Source organism: Hemicordylus capensis, chromosome 5 (genome assembly GCF_027244095.1).
Source record: "Hemicordylus capensis ecotype Gifberg chromosome 5, rHemCap1.1.pri, whole genome shotgun sequence".
Lineage (NCBI taxonomy): Eukaryota > Metazoa > Chordata > Lepidosauria > Squamata > Cordylidae > Hemicordylus > Hemicordylus capensis.
In genome coordinates, this window is record NC_069661.1 from 149,865,979 (window position 1) to 149,884,224 (window position 18,246).

Consider the following 18,246-nt stretch of genomic DNA (forward strand, 5'->3'; position numbering starts at 1 on the left):
GGGGTTACCACGTTAAAGCTGAAAATTTGGCTGTGTATAATCAAATTTTGGTTGAACCTGGTATTTTTTCCTACTGGCCTTGCCCCACTAGTATTAGCCGATAGTTTACATCCAAATGGAAAACAGCATTAAAAACAAAGTTGCATCATCTTGGTACATAGCAATAGCACTTATATTTATATACCACTCTATAGCCAGAGCTCTCTAAGCGGTTTACAATGATTTAGCATATTGCCCCCAACATTCTGGGTACTCATTTTACCGACCTCGGAAGGATGGAAGGCTGAGTCAACCTTGAGCCCCTGGTCAGGATCGAACTTGTAACCTTCTGGTTACAGGGTGGCAGTTTTACCACTGCGCCACCAGGGGCCCTCAGGAAGAACTTATAGGAAGAACTTATAGGACAGGGATTCGATCAGGCTATTCAATTTATCAAACAACGAGCTCTAGATATAGAGCTGCAAGAGGAATCTGCACGCTTGACAAGAGGGCTGTATATAGGCCCTCATGGTTTTAATCTTAAACCTGCCAATTATTTAGATAACATTCTAGTATCTAAATTTAGGAATGCATTGACCCTGGTCCGCCTCCATGTACTTCCTACCGTGGTCTTGGAGGGAAAATACAAGTGGGTACCTTATGCGGCGCACCTTTGTCCCTGTGATGCAGGTGAAATAGAGACCACTGCTCATGTAATCCTTTATTATGAATTTTACAGGGATAGTCGTTCTAAGTTTATTTTACCTTTGCTAAAGAATTGTCCAGGCCACACCAATTTTTTTTACTTGGAGTATCTGCTGTCCAATTTTAAACCTGGGATGACTGTTAATGTGGCCAAATTTTGTTTTACTGTATGTAAGCTTCGTAAAGCCTGCATTACCTAATCAAATATTTTGTAAAATGTAAAGATTAACTGGTCTATGACCGTAATAAACTTTATCTATCTATCATGTCTTTGCTGTTGTAACTGAGCTCTTCCACCTCCTTGCGCCAATAATGTAATCAATTTGATTTCTGTGTACTCCATCTGGTGATGTCCATGTCTGTAGGCACCATTTTGGTTGTCTGAAGAATGTGTTAGCAATGAAGAGATCATTGGCTTGGCAGAAACTAATAAGTTGTTCTCCTGCTTCGTTTCTGTTTCCTAGGCCATTTTAGGCTGACTGTGTTTTCCTCCTTACCTTTTCCAACTTTGGCATTCAGTCTCTAGCCACCACTAGCACACCTTGCTTGCATGTTCTGTCAATTTCAGACTGAACTTGAGCATAGAACTCATCAACTTCTTCTTCTGCATCAGTCGTTGGGGCATAGACTTGAAGAACTGTCATGTTAAAGGCATGTTCGTGAAATCTAATTGATATTAGTCAGTCACTGACCGCATTTGACCCAAGTACTGTCATTGGTATATCCTTCCTATGAAAGCAACACCATTCCTTTTTTGTTTCTTGTGTCCTTAGTAAACGGTATGATTTTCTGACTGAAAGTGTCCCATTCCAGTCCATTTTAATTCACCGATGCCCAAGATGTCAATCTGTGGTTGATTCATTTCATCTTTCACTGTGTCGAGCTTTCCCATATTCATGCTCCTTACGTTCCACATTCCCACTGAAATTTGCAGCTTCAGATTTTCAGATCTTTGCAGCTTCAGATTTTCTTTTCCCGCACAGGAACATCAGCTGCTAGACTTCCAAAAGGCTTTAGTCTAACCGTGTCATAAACCCCGTTGGTACTCAGAGATCCTCAGCTCTTCCTCAGTAGCATGATGAGTAGCATCTGACCTGAGGGGCCCATCATCCGGCACTACATCTACAATCATTCTATTTTGTCTATCCATGTGGTTTTCTTGGTAAAATACAGGAGTGGTTTACCACTGCCTTCTCCTGCATAGTATGAAATGATGCTTTGTTGTTGCCACTGAAGTGACCGTCCGCCTCCAGCACCTTCCTATATCGCTGCTGCCCAATATAGGTGCCTGCTTGCTTTAGCTGGGCAGCTGGGATTACCTTCACACTTTGGAGACCCTACTGGGAGTATACCTTCAAGCGTACTTCGCTCATCCCCCCCAGGAACACCCTCCCGCCACAATGAGGCAGCATAGCAAGACGTGCTCTTGCACATTGCTCTTGCATTTTAATAGAGAGTTGCCACCCAGGCAAAAGTCCTAGAATAGGGGTTCTTAATCTGGGGTCCATGGATCCCCAGGGTTCATGGGATAGGTCAAGGTGGTCCATAGAAAATATCTGCTGCACTGAGTTTGCTTTCTGGAGAAGTGAGTGCTTGGAAATAACTATCCTGAGTACTTTTTCTAATTTTTTCCTTGAGAATTAAAAACATTATACAAGTGGGGTGGAGGTGGAGTCTATGGGTAATACTGCAAGATTTGAGAGGTCTGTAGGTGCAAAAAGGTTAAGAATCCTTGTCCTAGAACAAAAGGGGAGTCTGAACAAACCAACCCAGCCTAATGCAATCAGAACACCTCCTTGCCATTGATTGAATCGGCACACACAGAGTCCTGTATGCTTTGTTTTGGGGCAATAGTTTTAGTCTTTTGGTCATGCTATTAGATGACTATTATTAGATATTAGAAAACAGATCATCCTGGAGAGAATCTATCTATGTGGTTGCTAAGAGTCGACACTGACTTAACAGCACTTAATCAATCAGATGCATAACCTGCCCCATCCTGAAGACTCTAGGCAGATAAGAGCAAAAACCGTACAACAGAACATAATAAAATGTCAAATTTATTACATTTCCACATCTTTACCCAATTTGACGCAGAACCCCAGAGGCCAGCCACAAACAGATAGGTCTTACAAAGCTTTGACAAGTATATAGTGGTAGAGACTTGCATAATTTGAGGGCAGCTATTGAGAATGCATCTCTTCATAGCCTTGCTATTTGAACCCAATGCATAGATGGTATAATCTATGAGTCAACATAGTGTAGTGGTTAGAGTGTTGGACTAGGACTAGGAAGACCCGAGTTTGAATCCCCACTCAACCATGAAACTCACTGGGTGACTCTGGGCCAGTCACATCTCTCTCAACCTAACCTACCTCACAGGGTTGTTGTGAAGATAAACATAACCATGTACACTGCTCTGAGCTCCTTGGAAGAACAGGATATAAATGTGAAAAATAATAATGAAAGTGTGGTTTTGGTGGATTTCCATGGACAAAGTGGACATATGGCAACAGGCAGTCTCCAAGCTATTTACTGTCTTAAGTGGTTTAGGGCTATATAGCAGTGACCACTACTATTTCTGAAGTGGAAGCCCTTGCTGCACTGCCAAATCACAGCCCCTCTTTTGGGTGCACACATGCACCCCAGTGTGCAGTCTGGGCCGGCACCTGCCCCAACCCCTGAATTGCCTCCCTTGGACTCTTTCATGGCGGTGGAGGAGGAGAGAACATATGTGCACAGGATCCACGGCAGGAGGTGGGGAAGGAAAGAGAGAGAACATGTGAGCAACACGGCAGAAGGGAAGAGAGCGCATGCTGTGGTAGCAAATGCAATGGGGGGAGCGAGAAAGGGAGTGTGCATTTGCTTGAGGCAGCTGTGGCAGCAGCTGGAGGAAGAGGAGAGGGAGAGACAGACAGACTTCATTATAGTCTGTCTATAACCAGTGCAGGGAGAAAGGAAGCAGGAGCAGTAAGCCAGGGGCTGCCACTGGGGTCTTGTGTGGGCCATAATTGACCTGCAGGTCATGCAATGAAGAATAACGCTGTATGGGATACACCATGGGTGTACTTTACTCTACATTACAAAAAGTTGAACTATTGCAGGCCTGCTCAACTTCGGCCCTCCTGCAGATGTTGGCCTACAATTCCCATAATTCCTGGCTATTGGCTGCTGTGGCTGAGAATTATAGGAGTTATAGTCCAAAAACAGCTGGGGGGCCTAAATTGAGCAGGCCTGAACTATTGCGTCATCTGAACTATTTTACATTGGAAGACACAACAAGCTATACCCGGCACTGATCCTGTTTAGCCATCTCGCTTCTGAAATTCTGAGCACACAGTTCTTTCCCACGCAGCATTTATTACATGAGATATGTGGCCACATTCAGAGTACTGCATACAGTTCTGGTCATCATACCTTAAAGGAGGACATTGTAGAACTGGAAAAGGTGCAGAAGAGGGCAACTGAGATTCTCAGGGGCCTAGAGCACCTTCCTTACAAGCAGGAGCATAGCTAGAGGAGAGGGGACCCATTCCTCTCCTGGGCGGCCCCTCAGAGTGAGGGAATTAATCAAGAAAATAGGGAGGGGTGGAGCCATCAGGGCTTTCTTTATGTAAAGAGGAAGATATAAATCTAACAAACCAAAGGGTCAGTGTAAATCTGAGAGTCAACTGAGTTTGATCTCACCGTTACATCTTTACCTGCTTTCTTCCATCATGAACTCAGTGTGCCATACATGGGGTTCCAGCATATCCTCCCATCTGGACACCAACCAGACAGACTTCCTTACCTTCAGCAGAGCGAAGCAAACATTCTTCAGAGCGAAGCAAACATCATGCAAGCAAACATTCTTAAGCTCCAATTTAAAGCAGTTTCACACACAGCACTGCATATACATCCAGCAAAGAAGCTGCAACAGTCCTACCCCTATTACTAGTGTATCCATATAAGATGCACATATTTTTCAACATTAATTGTTGCATCCCCACTTCATATTTTTCAGTGTATGCTTAAGCAGTCTTATATTTACATCCCAAAAATGTAACATGTGAAGTGGCCTTATGAGTGTTTGAAATATGACTGAATGAATATTTACCTGCTTTGAATGCGGGACCTTGCTGTTGTCCTTTTCTGTAAGATACCACCTCAAAATATTTGGATAAGATAGCGATTTCCATGTTGGCCATGGATTGACAAACCTTCCATCTTTACCTTTCTTCGATTTTGTTACATCTTCCTCCAACCTGTAATCTAATCTGAAACTTTTTCTGGATGTCCTGGAGGAATCGCTGCTTTGAGAACCCTGACTTGAATTTTGCCGTTTTCTTACTGCTTCTTTGGGATACTGACTGCAGTTGAAAAAAGGCTCTTCTTCATCCATTTCTTTTGGTGAAGCACTAGAGGGGGTGGAAAGAGGTTCTCTTAAATGAAATGCAACAAAAATGCAAAACCATGTCCCCAAAATAAACCTGTGGGTTTCTTCTCTGTTTTTCTGAACAAAAAATGCTTAAAGAACATGTCTTAGCAAGCCAGTATTATACCTTTGAAATTCAGGCTGATTCTTGCCCTTTGCTATGTATAGCATCAGAATCTTGAGTTGCTGCATGCCAGAAAGGGTTACACTGGTCTCTGGAAGAATACTAATCTGCCACTCTTGAAGTTCATGATCTGTGTGATTTGATTTTGCAAGTTCATTCCTGAGACAGCTCACTCAGCCAGGCAATATTTTAGTATTTTTACAAGTGGTCATGGTTGGGCAAGGTGACTGAAAGGGTGGTGGCTTCTCAACTCCAAACAGTCTTGAAAGAAGAAGATTATCTGGATGCATTTCAAACCCACTTTGGCGGGGGGGGGGGCATGGGGTGGAGACTGCCTTGGTCTGCCTGTTGGATGATCTCCAGTCAGTAATCAACAGAGGGAGTGTGACTTGTGAATCTTTCGGCATGAAATCAGAATGTTCTCATCTCTGGATGGTTAAGAGACTTTTGAAAATGCACCTATTTTATCAGGTGCTTAGTTTTAGTATTTTAAAGTTTTATTATTTTAATTTGTTTTATATGATATTAGGTTTTAATTGTTGTAGGGTTTTAATGGTAAACCACCCAGAGATTTTATATAGGACAGTATATAAATACAAATAAATAAATAAAAGTGGGGGGGGGGAATCGTGAATGGAAAGATAAAAACTTCAGAGCCAATTCCCCGACCAGTAGGCTTCATTAAAGTGTGATAGGGCACATTCCCGAGCACTTTAGGAATAATAATAATAAACTTTGTTAGCCACCCCATAACAAATAGTTCTCTTGGCGGCTCACAAAAGGACCCAGGCTAAAGGCCAAACTACAGATTAAATATCACATGAGGGAAATGAACTTCCAAGAAGGGCTTTTCCCCTCTGACTCACCACTTCCTAGTCCAGTGTGCAGCAAGCTGAGGAAGAGTCAGCTTAAGTTAGCTCTCTATTGGAGATGTTCCCCGAAGCTATTACCCAGTCAGTGCACAGAAATAATCTACTCTCTTCCTCCCGCCACATTACTACACCACCACCCTGGAACTGTGCAAACTTGGTAAAACGTTTTGTATTTGTATTTCCCATTCAGATGAAAACGGAGAACCTACATTCATGCAACTGCTGAGCTGTGCTTCCCAGAAGAGGTCTGGACAGCAACACTCCCACACACTGTCAATAGGTTTTGCATACAGAGGGGGATTAGTAAGTATGTGTTTTCCATCTGCACTCTGAACTCCTGGCATAGACATTAGTTTGAAATGAACCTTTATGTCCTCTATTAACATTACAACAAATGTTGGCGTGATTACTAATCCAGTTATTTAGAACTGAAAAGAGCACGAGGTCCCAAGAGCTCTGAATAGTTAAAACAATGAATGGGGGGGGGCACGGGGGGGAGTACAAACGTCTATGCATACACACATGGCAGAAGAGCATGTTAAGTACTAAGAAACATATAACAGAAACATCAAACTCAGGTGGGTTGAAGGACCAAACTCTCCACCCAGCTGATACCCATGGGTCCTGTCTATAACATTCCCATGGGCGGGGGGGAGGGGGTAGTGTTTTGATACTGCTATCAAAAGTGGCAAAGGAGTCAGTAAAAGGACCATGGGTGAACTTCTAGGCACAACCCTCATCATCATGCCACCTTGTCTAACAAAATCTCTTTACCAACATCCAGTCACCAGCTATCATTCCATCCTGGGCCCAAGCATTCTCCTACAGTTCCTCCTGTAGCATCAGCGGTTACAGTTTGCCCTCAAAATATTCTCACATGAGAAAACAGCTGATCGTGCCCATCCTGCCTACCTAAAACATCCCCATCATCCAAGTCTAAATTTTCACTGACCAAAGGACCACGGAGGGGGGGAGTCTGTGGATGTTCCCCCTCCCCCCGCCAGCCTTCCTTATAGGAACATAGGAAGCTGCCATATATTGAGTCAGACCATTGGTCCATCTAGCTCAGTATTGTCTATATACAGACTGGCAGTGGCCTCTCTGAGGTTGCCGGCAGGAATCTCTCTCAGTCCTATCTTGGAGATGCCAGGGAAGGAACTTGGAACCTTCTGCTCTTCAAAGAGTGGCTCCATCCCCTAAGGGCAATCTCTTACAGTGCTCACTCATCAAGTCTCCCATTCATATGCAACCAGGGCAGACCCTGTTTAGCTAAGGGAACAAGTCATGCTTGCTACCACAAGGCGAGCTCTCCTCTCAATCTGGACTTTTCCGGGCCTTGCCCCCGTTGCAGTAGCCGTTTTGGAGACTGCTGTGCATGCACAATGGGCATCCATTGCACAGGCATGGTGGCCTCCAAAATGGCCACTGCGGTGGAGGCAAGACCCAGAAAGGGCCAAAGGCCTCCTGAACCGGACACTTTTATACATAAGGCTGGCAGGGGGAGGGGGAACATCTGTGGCCTCAGAGAAGCCCCCCTGGAGTGGGTAAGTACAACTTTTTTTTTTAAAGAAATGCACCACCACCACCAACCCCAACGGCTGCTGCTGCTGGTGGTCCAATGTCGAGCTGAACTGGGGGAGTTCAGCTTGACATCGAACTGAAGTGGTTTGATTTCGAATAGGTTTGGAATTGAACCTGTTCACACATCCCTACAATAAGCCCTTTAGACCTTGATAGCCCTGTATTAGAAGCAGGTTGCAAATTCATTTTTACTAAATTAATTCTATTTTTAATCCCATTTTTAAAAGTTATTCGCTATTTTGCCAACATGCTTTCCAACTAATTTATATCCATGAGGTCTAGAAAACTTTGGGGGGTGGGAACAGAAGCCCTCCAATTACATGCAGCGCATGTGAAGGCCACTCCTTCTGTATATTTCTCAGTAAAATACATATTAAAAACATTGTGCAGATGTAACCAGCAGGGTGGATTTGATTTAAATCAAACTGATTTAAATCATGATTTAAATCACGATTTAAATCACTAGCAGGGTGGATAAAAATAACAAAAATCCGATTTAAATCAAAAAAACTGATTTAAATTGGATTTTAAATCAAACTGATTTAAATTGGATTTTTTTTATTTTTATCCACCCTGCTAGTGATTTAAATCGTGATTTAAATCAGTTTGATTTAAATCAAATCCACCCTGGTAACCAGAAGAAAATGCTCAGCAAAAACAATTTACATAGGACTCAAATGCCTTTCCCAATACTATAAACAGAACATCTTAACTAGGGGTAGGATCCATTCTAATTTAATCATGACTAACCTATCTTAATTATTTCAGTGTGGCAAAGACTAACTTTGTCTTGATCATGCCCTAGGTGTGTTTGAAAGCAGTAAGTAAATACATACATACTATTTCCCAACTGGTCCCTTCAATTGCTATTTATAGGACGGTAACTAAAACTACTGTTCCACCAGGCTTACGACCTTGTGTGAGGCTGCTGATTCAATAGTTTTTGGTCTGTGTCTGCCAATCCATTCATTTCTCTGGTTGTTTTATCATTTTTATTTTATTTTATCTTTACACACATCCTGCTCTTCCTTCGAGGAGCTCAGAGTGGTGTACATGGTTATTTTTATCCTCACAACAATCCTTTGAAGTAGGTTAGACTGAGATACACATGCATGGCCCAGAGTCACCCAGTGAGTTTCATGGTTGAATGGGGATTCAAACTCAGTTTTCCCCCTTTCCTAGTCCAACACCCTAACTACTATGCTATGCAGGCTCATTTTGCAAGACTTTCTTTATATTTGATATTTTTGCAAGATCGTAAACAGCCTTAGATGTGTACTAAAGAGAAAGGTGACTTGCAATATTTTTTAAATTTAAAAAATGTTTAGTCTTTATATTAAAAGCCTCCAAACCATTGGTTGAGCTACTACACCATCTAGGGATGTGCCCAAAGGTGATTCGGTGCTGGCGGGGGTGGTACTTTAAGGTCGAGGAAGGGTGTATTCACCCCTCCTGCTGCATTTCCCCCACCAGCGCGCCGTTATTTTCAAGCCCCTCGGGATGGCAGCGTTCCTCCTTGCTGCCCCATTGCCCTCATTGGCCGGAAGTAGCGATCGCGCATGCGCCCATTGCATGCACACGTGATCGCTACTTCCGGGTCCTGGTCCATGAGACATCACTAATAAAAATCACTCCCCCAAAAAACAATTTTGGGCTTGTGAGGGCCACCGGGAGCTCTCTGGAGCTCATTTCCAGGCAGCCCTCGCTGCTGGATAACGTTCATTTCACTTCCTCAAAATGAACACTATCCAGCAGCGAGGGCTGCTAGGAAATGAGCTCTGGCAGACTGCCCAAAATTGTTTTTTGGGGGGTGCCTGGGGGTGGGCATGGGGCGAGGGGGGACACGACACTAACTTCAGGTCCAGGAAACTGTGCATGAATAATGTACCAATCCATAACTCCAAAAACATTGAGAAGCACTGATCTAGATCTATCAATCTTCAATGTAAATTAAGCCTCTGATAACAGAATGCATGTCTCCATTTTTAAAAAGAAAATTTCCTCTAAATAAACTAGAAAAGGTTAACCAATATACTAAAAATTAAATACAGTGTTGGTGCAAACATGTTTGCCGCAGTTTTGTGCAGAGCATTACAATTATGAACAAAAATGTATGGAGTATTTTGGCTTCAGAAATTTAGCTTGCCCCACTAACTCCTCAGATTGCCTGCTGCTATTGTAAAAGCAACTTTGTGCTAAGAAGTGCAATTGTGATGTCAGGTCATGCAGGTAACAACCTGAGTAAACAAGGACAACCACATGCTACTCCCACTGCCACAGTTTTTCTGCTGCTTTGCACAGACATCTAAAACGTTTGAGAAAACATCCTGCTATAACAGCAATCTCTCTTCATTAACAGTTCCTACTTAATACTTGCATGCATGATGTGGAATTTTTTTTAAAGCTCTTATGGCTTTAAGGCACCTTCCAACTTATATATTCTCTTAGACTCTTTAGCAATTATGTATTCCTTAAGCATCCCTCTAAATGAAACCACTAAATGTACTCCACATTTAGCATCCTGCTAAATGTAATTCACAGTTCAATTCAATTGTATGGAAGCTGAAACAAGGAATATCATAGTCTTAGAACCCCATCATGACTATTTAGAAAAATCAAGATTTTTACAATTGGAAAGGGACAGTTTGCCCATGTGCTTATATAAGAGCATGCAAGAAACATGTGTAAGAAGGTGGGGCTTGCCAGTGTGAATCTGCCTGTGTGTGCACCTTTTCATCCAACAATAAGGAGACTCATTTTATACTTTTATCTAGTGGCTTAGATACCCTAGAGCTGTGACTGCAGCAGTTTGGACTGGAAATGCTGAAACTCATGAACATACAAGCCTACTTGTATGACTTCTTTGAAGGGTGGTGGGAATGGAAGTAGTTCAATCATTCTTGTAACCTGAAGCATGATGTCTCCTTGCTGTTGCAAAAGTGCAAGATGTTGCACTTTTATTTATACATGTCTTTCCCACTATTTGTGAAGGACACAAGAATATTTATTTTGCCACATGGTGAACAGTAGCAAACAAGGATGCAAAATTCTATTATAACCAATGGGCATTTCCATTATATCTATGCCCATATCAAGAGGACAAGATCAATATATCTCACTGTTCTGAATATTTTGTTATCACACACACACACAAATGATCTCAACACAAAAGAAATAAATTGGTTTCTTTTTAATGTTGACAAGTGACAGTAACCATTATCTGGCAATTTTCCTGTCTGGTGATATTCTTATCCCAATTACACTAACTCACACACACAACACCCCCATGAATATTTCAAATAATCCAACTTCTTGAACATCCATTTTTTCACCCTCGCTTGTGCCTCTTCCAAATGCAACAAAATATTTTTCCATCTCCCATTAATTTATCAGTAGCTACTTCAACCCAATAATGTCTAATCACAGCCACCCTTCTTCCGGTTAACACCCTAGGTGTGTGCATCAATAGTAAACTTGGCTGATAAGGTACATTGTAAGTGTATGAAAGGAATGCAACTTCCTTTAGACTGCCATAAACTTTAACAATACAGTACTTTTTAAAAAAAACGCCACAGTAGTATTCTGGCAACTTAAAGCCTGTGTGTCTTTACTGAATTGAAGTATGAACTAGAGTTCACTTCAGACTTCTAATCTGTGAGCCCCTTAGGAACAGGATCCTTATTTAAAAACAAAAAACAAAACTGCTGAAAGCTGCTATACCCCATGGGAGAGAACAGGATATAACTCAAATAGTCCACAAAAGCTTTGGCTACTAGACATGTGCTAGTCTTTAAGGTTCTACATGAATCTTTGTTGTTTTTCCTTTCAACTGACAACTCTATCTTTCACACAAGTCTATTTAACTAAGGAACTATGAACATCTATCTTCTAACTATTTATCTTCTATCCATTTATTCCTCTAAGACGTACCCATGGCTAATCCCATGTGTGGCAGCTCTCGCAAGAGTTCACAAGCAGCTGCTGATCAGCCACAGGAATGGGGGAGAAAATGGCGATGGCAGCAATGGGCGGTAGAGAGGGTAGCACAGCCTCCCTGGCCAAAAGGCAGGAACACTGGAGCTTCCCTCTTCGGCCTTCCTGCCAGCCAAAAAGCAGGAGCTCCAGTGGCGGCGGAGAGCGCGGCTCAGCCTCCCTCTCCGGCCCGCCTGCTGGCCACAAGGCAGGAGCGCCAGGGGTAGGAGTGCCAGTGTTGTGGGGTGGGGCAATGGGGGAGAACTAGAGGCACAGATGCTCTGCGCCCAGTCCAGCTAGTATAAACTATTACAATTAATGAAAATGTGATTCACAAGTTATACCAAGGCAAGAAGTGTTCCTTAAGAATTAATCGAGGTTTATTAAGGCTACTACCACCTTATTTGAGAATAGTTATGGGGAAATTTCCAAACTACCACACTCACGCAGGGCAATGCAATGTTCTAAACTGTCCGGTATCCAATGCAGCATGTTTATCTGGCTTATATACACACAATCTTCCAAATCGGAATGAAGACAAGTGTTCACACAACTCAGAGAGCCAAATTAATACTGCTGTTCTTCAAATCCTGTAATTCCTAAAACTGTAATCATGGCTGCACTCCCTCTGAAGGAGTAGATTCGCAGCCTAGGGGTTCGCCTGGACACAGCGCTACTCCTAGAGAATGAGGTCAGGGTGGTGACCAGGAGTCTGTTTGCTCAACTTCAGTTGGTACATCAGCTGTTTACTTGGAAGGGTTGACCTGGCCTCTGTCACCCCTGCCTTAGTCACATTGCGTTTGGATTAGACAGCGGCGAAGGAGCTCCTCCCTCAAAGCTCCTTTGCATGAGCAGAGGCCTGAAATTGGCCCGATAATAAAAGTACAAGATTCAGCAATGAGAATGAAAGATTGCCTGCAACACTATGAAATTCTATAGGTCAAAGATCTTTTAAATGCCATTTTCATCAACTCTTCTGGAATGAGTACTACATTTCAAACTGTTATCCTCTCAGTTACTGGACACATTTCACAAGTACTGTCGTTGTAAGGACAATATTATCCACCTATAAGTTTTACTTTGTTATTGTGAACTGCTTTTCAACCATAAACATTCTCAAAGCTGAATACTGTAAAATAAAAAACTAACATATAAGACACCAGCAGTGCACTAGATACTATACAGAACATGCCTGGAACTCTCTGCCACAGGATGTGGTGACAGCCAACAACCTGGATGGCTTTAAGAGGGGTTTGGATGACTTCATGGAGGAGAGGTCTATCAATGGCTACTAGTCAGAGGGCTGTGGGCCACCTCCAGCCTCAAGGGCAGGGTACCTCTGAGTACCAGTTGCAGGGGAGTAATGGCAGGAGAGAGGGCACGCCCTCAACTCCTGTCTGTGGCTTCCAGCAGCATCTGGTGGGCCACTGTGTGAAACAGGATGCTGGACTAGATGGGGTGTGGGCCTGATCCAGCAGGGCTTATGTTCTTATATTGAGAGCCAGCATGGTGTAGTGGTTAGAGTGCTGGACTAGGACCGGGGAGACCCGAGTTCAAATCCCCATTCAGCCATAATACTAGCTGGGTGACTCTGGGCTAGTCACTTCTCTCTCAGCCTAGCCTACTTCACAGGGTTGTTGTGAAAGAGAAACTTAAGTATAGCAATAGCAATAGCAATAGCACTTACATTTATATACCGCTCTATAGCTGGAAGCTCTCTAAGCGGTTTACAATATTTAGCATAACACCGCTCTGGGTTCCTTGGAGGAAGAGCGGGATATAAATGTAATAATAATAATAATAATAATAATAATAATAATAATATTGTTTCTAGCCAGAAGGGTTCACAATGCAAGTAAGGCAAAGAGCATAAGTATAGTTGACATATTTGGACAAAGATCTGCGGAGAGAGGCTGAGGGGGGGAAATCCAATGATAGCAGAGAAGATGAGGCTACAAGAGATCATTTACTAGATTGCCATGATCCTTGTAGGAATTCATATATCTACAGTCAAAAGATGCATGACTCCAAATCAAGACTCCTAAGAAGATGAGAAGAAAAGGGAAGATATTCCATATCCAAGCTGTTAGTCCCAGCGGTCTACCCCAAAAAGAATAGAACAAAGCCTGTCATCATCTAGATTATAGTTCTTCACAAGTAGAAGCAAACAAGGCTACCATGCCAAGTGTGGTGGTATGCCAAGTTTAGCTTAAACACAATGTCCAGGCAACCAAAGTAAACAGGCTATATTGTACAATGCAAATATACTGCACATGTAAAATTTCTAGTAATTAAGGTTATCAAAAGAAAGTAAAAGCAAAACCTGTCCAAGAGTAAGCTTCTCTTAGCATTCTAACAAGTCTAGTACTTCAGCTGTAATATTTCCTGGCGTGTAATAGGATTTTTTTAAATTTAAAAACTTGTAGGAAAAGAAGAATTTCCCCTTGATACCATGAAACATTAAAATTAATGAAACCACATAAACCGTTTTAAAACCTAAGAAGCTAATAGTTCTCTTCAGTGTCCCAGGGAAGCTTCACTTCTCTGATAGAACAATTATCGTGCTCACCCACTTAAAACTTACAGTTCACATGGATTTTCCCCAACATGTTCTATAGGACAAGTGAATTTAAAAAAAAAATCACAACCCCAATACTAGAAACCATTCCCAAAGAATGCTATGACTTTGTTGGGTGTTAAACGTAGTGGACAGCTCCTTCCTCAACATACAGAATTGAAAACTAAAGAGTTTTTTAACATTTGCATCACAGGGAGTGAAGGCCAAATCAGTGGACTCTATGCAGCCTTCCCTTCAACGCTACTATCAGTGAGTCAGTTCAGATGAATGCCAGGCCTAAGGAAAGAGAAAGTAGACCAGAAATGGGTGCGGGAGCTAAGGAAGGGAGGATGAAGAAGTGGCATTGGACATGAAGGAGTCAGGGAGGGATACCCAATGACCGGGGGGGGGGGGGAGAGATCCAAGTGTCTTAAAAGGGGGAAATGATTTTATTAAGTTTGAAAAATGTCCTAGTGAAAAGTTGAGGAATTTTTGTGTGGTGTGGATAGCTACATCTTTCTGTTTTAAAGCATGCAAGATGGCAAATTACTCTAATTAGTCCCATATTAACTAGTCATATTTTTTTTAATCTAGAAACATTTACTCTTTTGCAGTTTACCGCTGAAATAAAAAACAAATCAGAATCACATATAATACTACATTTGCTTTTTACATCAATATTTGATACCATTTAAAGTGAATTTGCTAGCAAGCTGTATGTTGCATGGCATACTCAACGAGTTAAACACTAGGGTCAGTTGCCAGACAAGCGTTGTCCTGTTAAAGAGAAAGACTCTAGCTGATCTTCGGTTTAATTCTACAGAAAATCCACAAATATCCATCTACCAGGTTTTGTTGTTATGTGCAAGTGTTAAGACATCACTGCTCTAAGGCATACTAATTTGGGAGGAGGGGATTATATAACATGCTTTTTGAAGATTGCTGCAGCACATTTCCATGTCAATGAAAAAGGCTAGAACTATAGCAACTGAACTGATCTGCCCAGCTTTCATTCTCCAGCCCAATCCTATTCAACCAGCTAAAAATGAGACTGATCTCCCCCAGGGAGAAGAGAAGGGAAACAAGAGCTGGATGCTAATATCCCAATTTAACAAGGTATATTTTTCGATGGAGGAAATCTCAGATTCCCTCTAAGTGACTTGTCATTCATGAAAAATAACATGGGCCAAATTATACTCTAAAACTGGACCACAAAGCATTACTGCCAACCTGTACCAAACTGTGTGACATGGCACTGTAAAAAAATTCTAAGACCATGACCTGATGAATTTGGGCTCTGATTAAGACTTATGTGACAGAGGTGGACTTCAGCAACTCACTGATTTGAAAAGCCAATACTGATCTGCAGTTAGAAGAGCTTTTTCATATAATGCATCTGACCCACCTTCACTAAAAATACAAACAGAAATGCTCCATCAACATATGACTGATGAGCAACAATCATGAACCACTGTTAAGTCCCGCCCCCAACACAAAAGCTGGTATACCTGCCTTTCAGGGCAGCAAAAGGCATTGAGTTGCCAGGTATTGAACTGCACACAACTAAGATTGACAGAGAGTGGAAAACCTTCACTCAGACAATGCCTTTGTAATTTATGGTATTGCCACAGAACTTCAAGAGGTGTTTTTTGTTTTACATTTATATTCCGCTCTTCCTCCAAGGAGCCCAGAGCTCCTACATAGTTAAGTTTCTCCTCACAACATCCCTGTGAAGTAGGTTAGGCTGAGAGAGAAGTGACTGGCCCAGAGTCACCCAGCAAGTATCATGGCTGAATGGGGATTTGAATTTGGGTCTCCCCAGTCCTAGTCCAGACTCTAACCACTACACTACGCTGGCTTTAAAACACAGGAGATAGTTGGGAAGAGCAGCAACCACATCCACAAGGCAACTGAAGAACATCAATCAATTTAATCCATTTGCACAAGTGTTTCATAAATCTGTTTGCACCATGCATCTGTAATTCAAATATAAAGTCATATTTTGTATACTGCAAGTTTTTGCAAGCAAAATGTAAAACTAAAGCCTATTTAAATCTCATGTGTGAGTGTGCCTAAAGGTCTTTAATGCAAAAGAAGACTCTCCCCACGACACACACCTTAACATTTAGCACAGATATCACAAGGCATTTTAAAAGATGCATTCGTGTGACAACAAGACATATTGGAACATATATTAAGCTGAAAACTGGGTTAAAACATATTAAGCTGAAAACTGGGTTCTTCCATGTTCTTTCGCACCTTAACAATATTCCCAAGTGATGCATTCCACGTTAAAAGGCAAGGACAGCTCAATAGTGTGTGCATATTTACAGTACTCATTAGTCAGCCCTCCGTTCAATAGGACTTTAGTAAATGTTGCTTAAGACTGAGGGCTCATCCTATGCATGCTTACTCAGAAATAAGCCCTGTGGAATGCAATGGGGCTCACTCTTGTGCACCGAGGTTTTGAGCACAGGATCAGACAAGACAATGCATACTGCATGGGGAATAAGCTCCCCCGAGCACGACGGGATTCAGCCAATGTCTGTAGGATCAGGCAGTTCGCTTCACTTATGAGAGTGCCCGTGTAATTGTTCAATGGTGAGAAATGGGTTTCTTAAATACAAGAGAGCGATGGAGCGGGCTATAGAGATGGCAGACAAGTAAAATAAGTATTCCAGAGGAGAAGGGACAGCACAGAAATGTTTTCTTGATGCGAAAAATTATGCAACCCAACGCAACAGAAAGTGAAACCTGCGCTCCGTATATACGACCCCCGCCCGACCCCTCCCTTACACGCACTGAATAGACAGAACTCGTTCTCGCACTGCATTTGGAATTCTGAACTGGTAATATGCTGCCTCTTAGATTCTTACCTCTCCTGAAACGGCTCCCGGGGTGATTTTTCTACCTCTTCGTCCATGACTGGGCTGCTCTTCCTCTCTGGTTGGGGCTGCCGGGCTCTCCAGCTGGTGCCTCCGAGCTGCTGCTGGGGCTGAGGTGTGCACCCGTAAGTCGCCGAGAGCAGCGAAACGGGCTTGAGGGAACTCCGCAGCAGCACTCCGAACCTCACCATAGGACGCCGAGGTCCTCGCTGGGAAAGGGATTCCGTCCCACCCCGATTTCCCCGCACACGGAGCTCGCTACCGCCCTCTGTCTTGCTGAGAGGGAGGAGTCGGCCGTCGGGTGTGCCTTCCTACCAGCTGCCCCCACTCCCAGGCCCCTGGACTCGGAGAAGCTGGAGACAGCCTCAGGCAGCCATCTTTGTAAAGGCGGAACGGTTTTCGCCTCCTGGTTATAGTCCGGACTGGGCAGGCTCGGATAATACTTTTCAGTGTGGTTATTTATTTTATTAATTTTTTTTTACATTTTATATCCCGCTCATCCAAGGGATAATTAGTTACATGTGTGTGTGTGTGGGGGGGTGATCACGTGAGACGCTGCAAGACTCTCCTCCTCCGCGCCCCGTTTTAAAGACAGTTTCCCAAACCACAGGATGTTTGGATGCTTCCAGACAAGCCCTGCCAGGGTGGGATCCACAGGTCAATTGCTGGGCACGGGGGGCCCAGTGGCGCCATGCCCAGTAGAGGACCGCCCGGGCCCCAGGCACATCCCACTTCTGGCCAGCTCAGCTGGCCAGCAGAAGAAGGGTCGCGCCGTGCCTCTTGCGCGCCATTAAGACCCAAGCAGAGGATTCTCAGCTTTCGTTCCGTTACCGTAGAGAGGAGGAGGAGGAGGAAGAAGCAACTTCTCTTCCTCTTCCTGATTGGCCGATGAGGCATTCAGAGCAGCCTCCCCCCGCCTGGCTGACAGGCTCCGCCGGCTCAGGGAGGGTTGGCCTGAGTGGCTAGTCGGCCAATCACAAGGAGAGGAGGGAGGGCGGGCGGTCTGATTTCACCGGTCCGGTCTGATTAAACGGCTGAAAGTTATTACAGCCCTGGTTTTTAATCATTGCCTGCTCCTGCTGCTGTTTAGATGTCATTCGAATTACGCTGTTCAGCAAGATAATAAATACTGGTTTTGTTTTGGATCACCTGCTTGG

At 43.2% G+C, this 18,246-nt stretch overlaps 2 protein-coding genes across 2 annotated transcripts in view; one reads left to right on the forward strand and one right to left on the reverse strand.

The window, feature by feature from the left end:
• Positions 1-6,359, forward strand: part of ARMC10 (armadillo repeat containing 10) — a 41,552-nt gene extending 35,193 nt beyond the window's left edge. The window contains exon 6 of the mRNA XM_053258494.1: positions 6,285-6,359. Coding sequence (XP_053114469.1) covers positions 6,285-6,320 — 36 coding nt within the window. The 3' untranslated portion in view covers positions 6,321-6,359. The remainder of the gene's footprint in view (positions 1-6,284) is intronic.
• NAPEPLD (N-acyl phosphatidylethanolamine phospholipase D) overlaps positions 1-17,932 on the reverse strand; it is a 38,471-nt gene extending 20,539 nt beyond the window's left edge. The window contains exons 1-2 of the mRNA XM_053258485.1: positions 17,081-17,932; positions 4,781-5,081 (exon numbers count right to left, since the gene is read on the reverse strand). Coding sequence (XP_053114460.1) covers positions 4,781-5,081; positions 17,081-17,280 — 501 coding nt within the window. The 5' untranslated portion in view covers positions 17,281-17,932. The remainder of the gene's footprint in view (positions 1-4,780; positions 5,082-17,080) is intronic.
• Between the last annotated feature and the right edge of the window lie 314 nt (positions 17,933-18,246).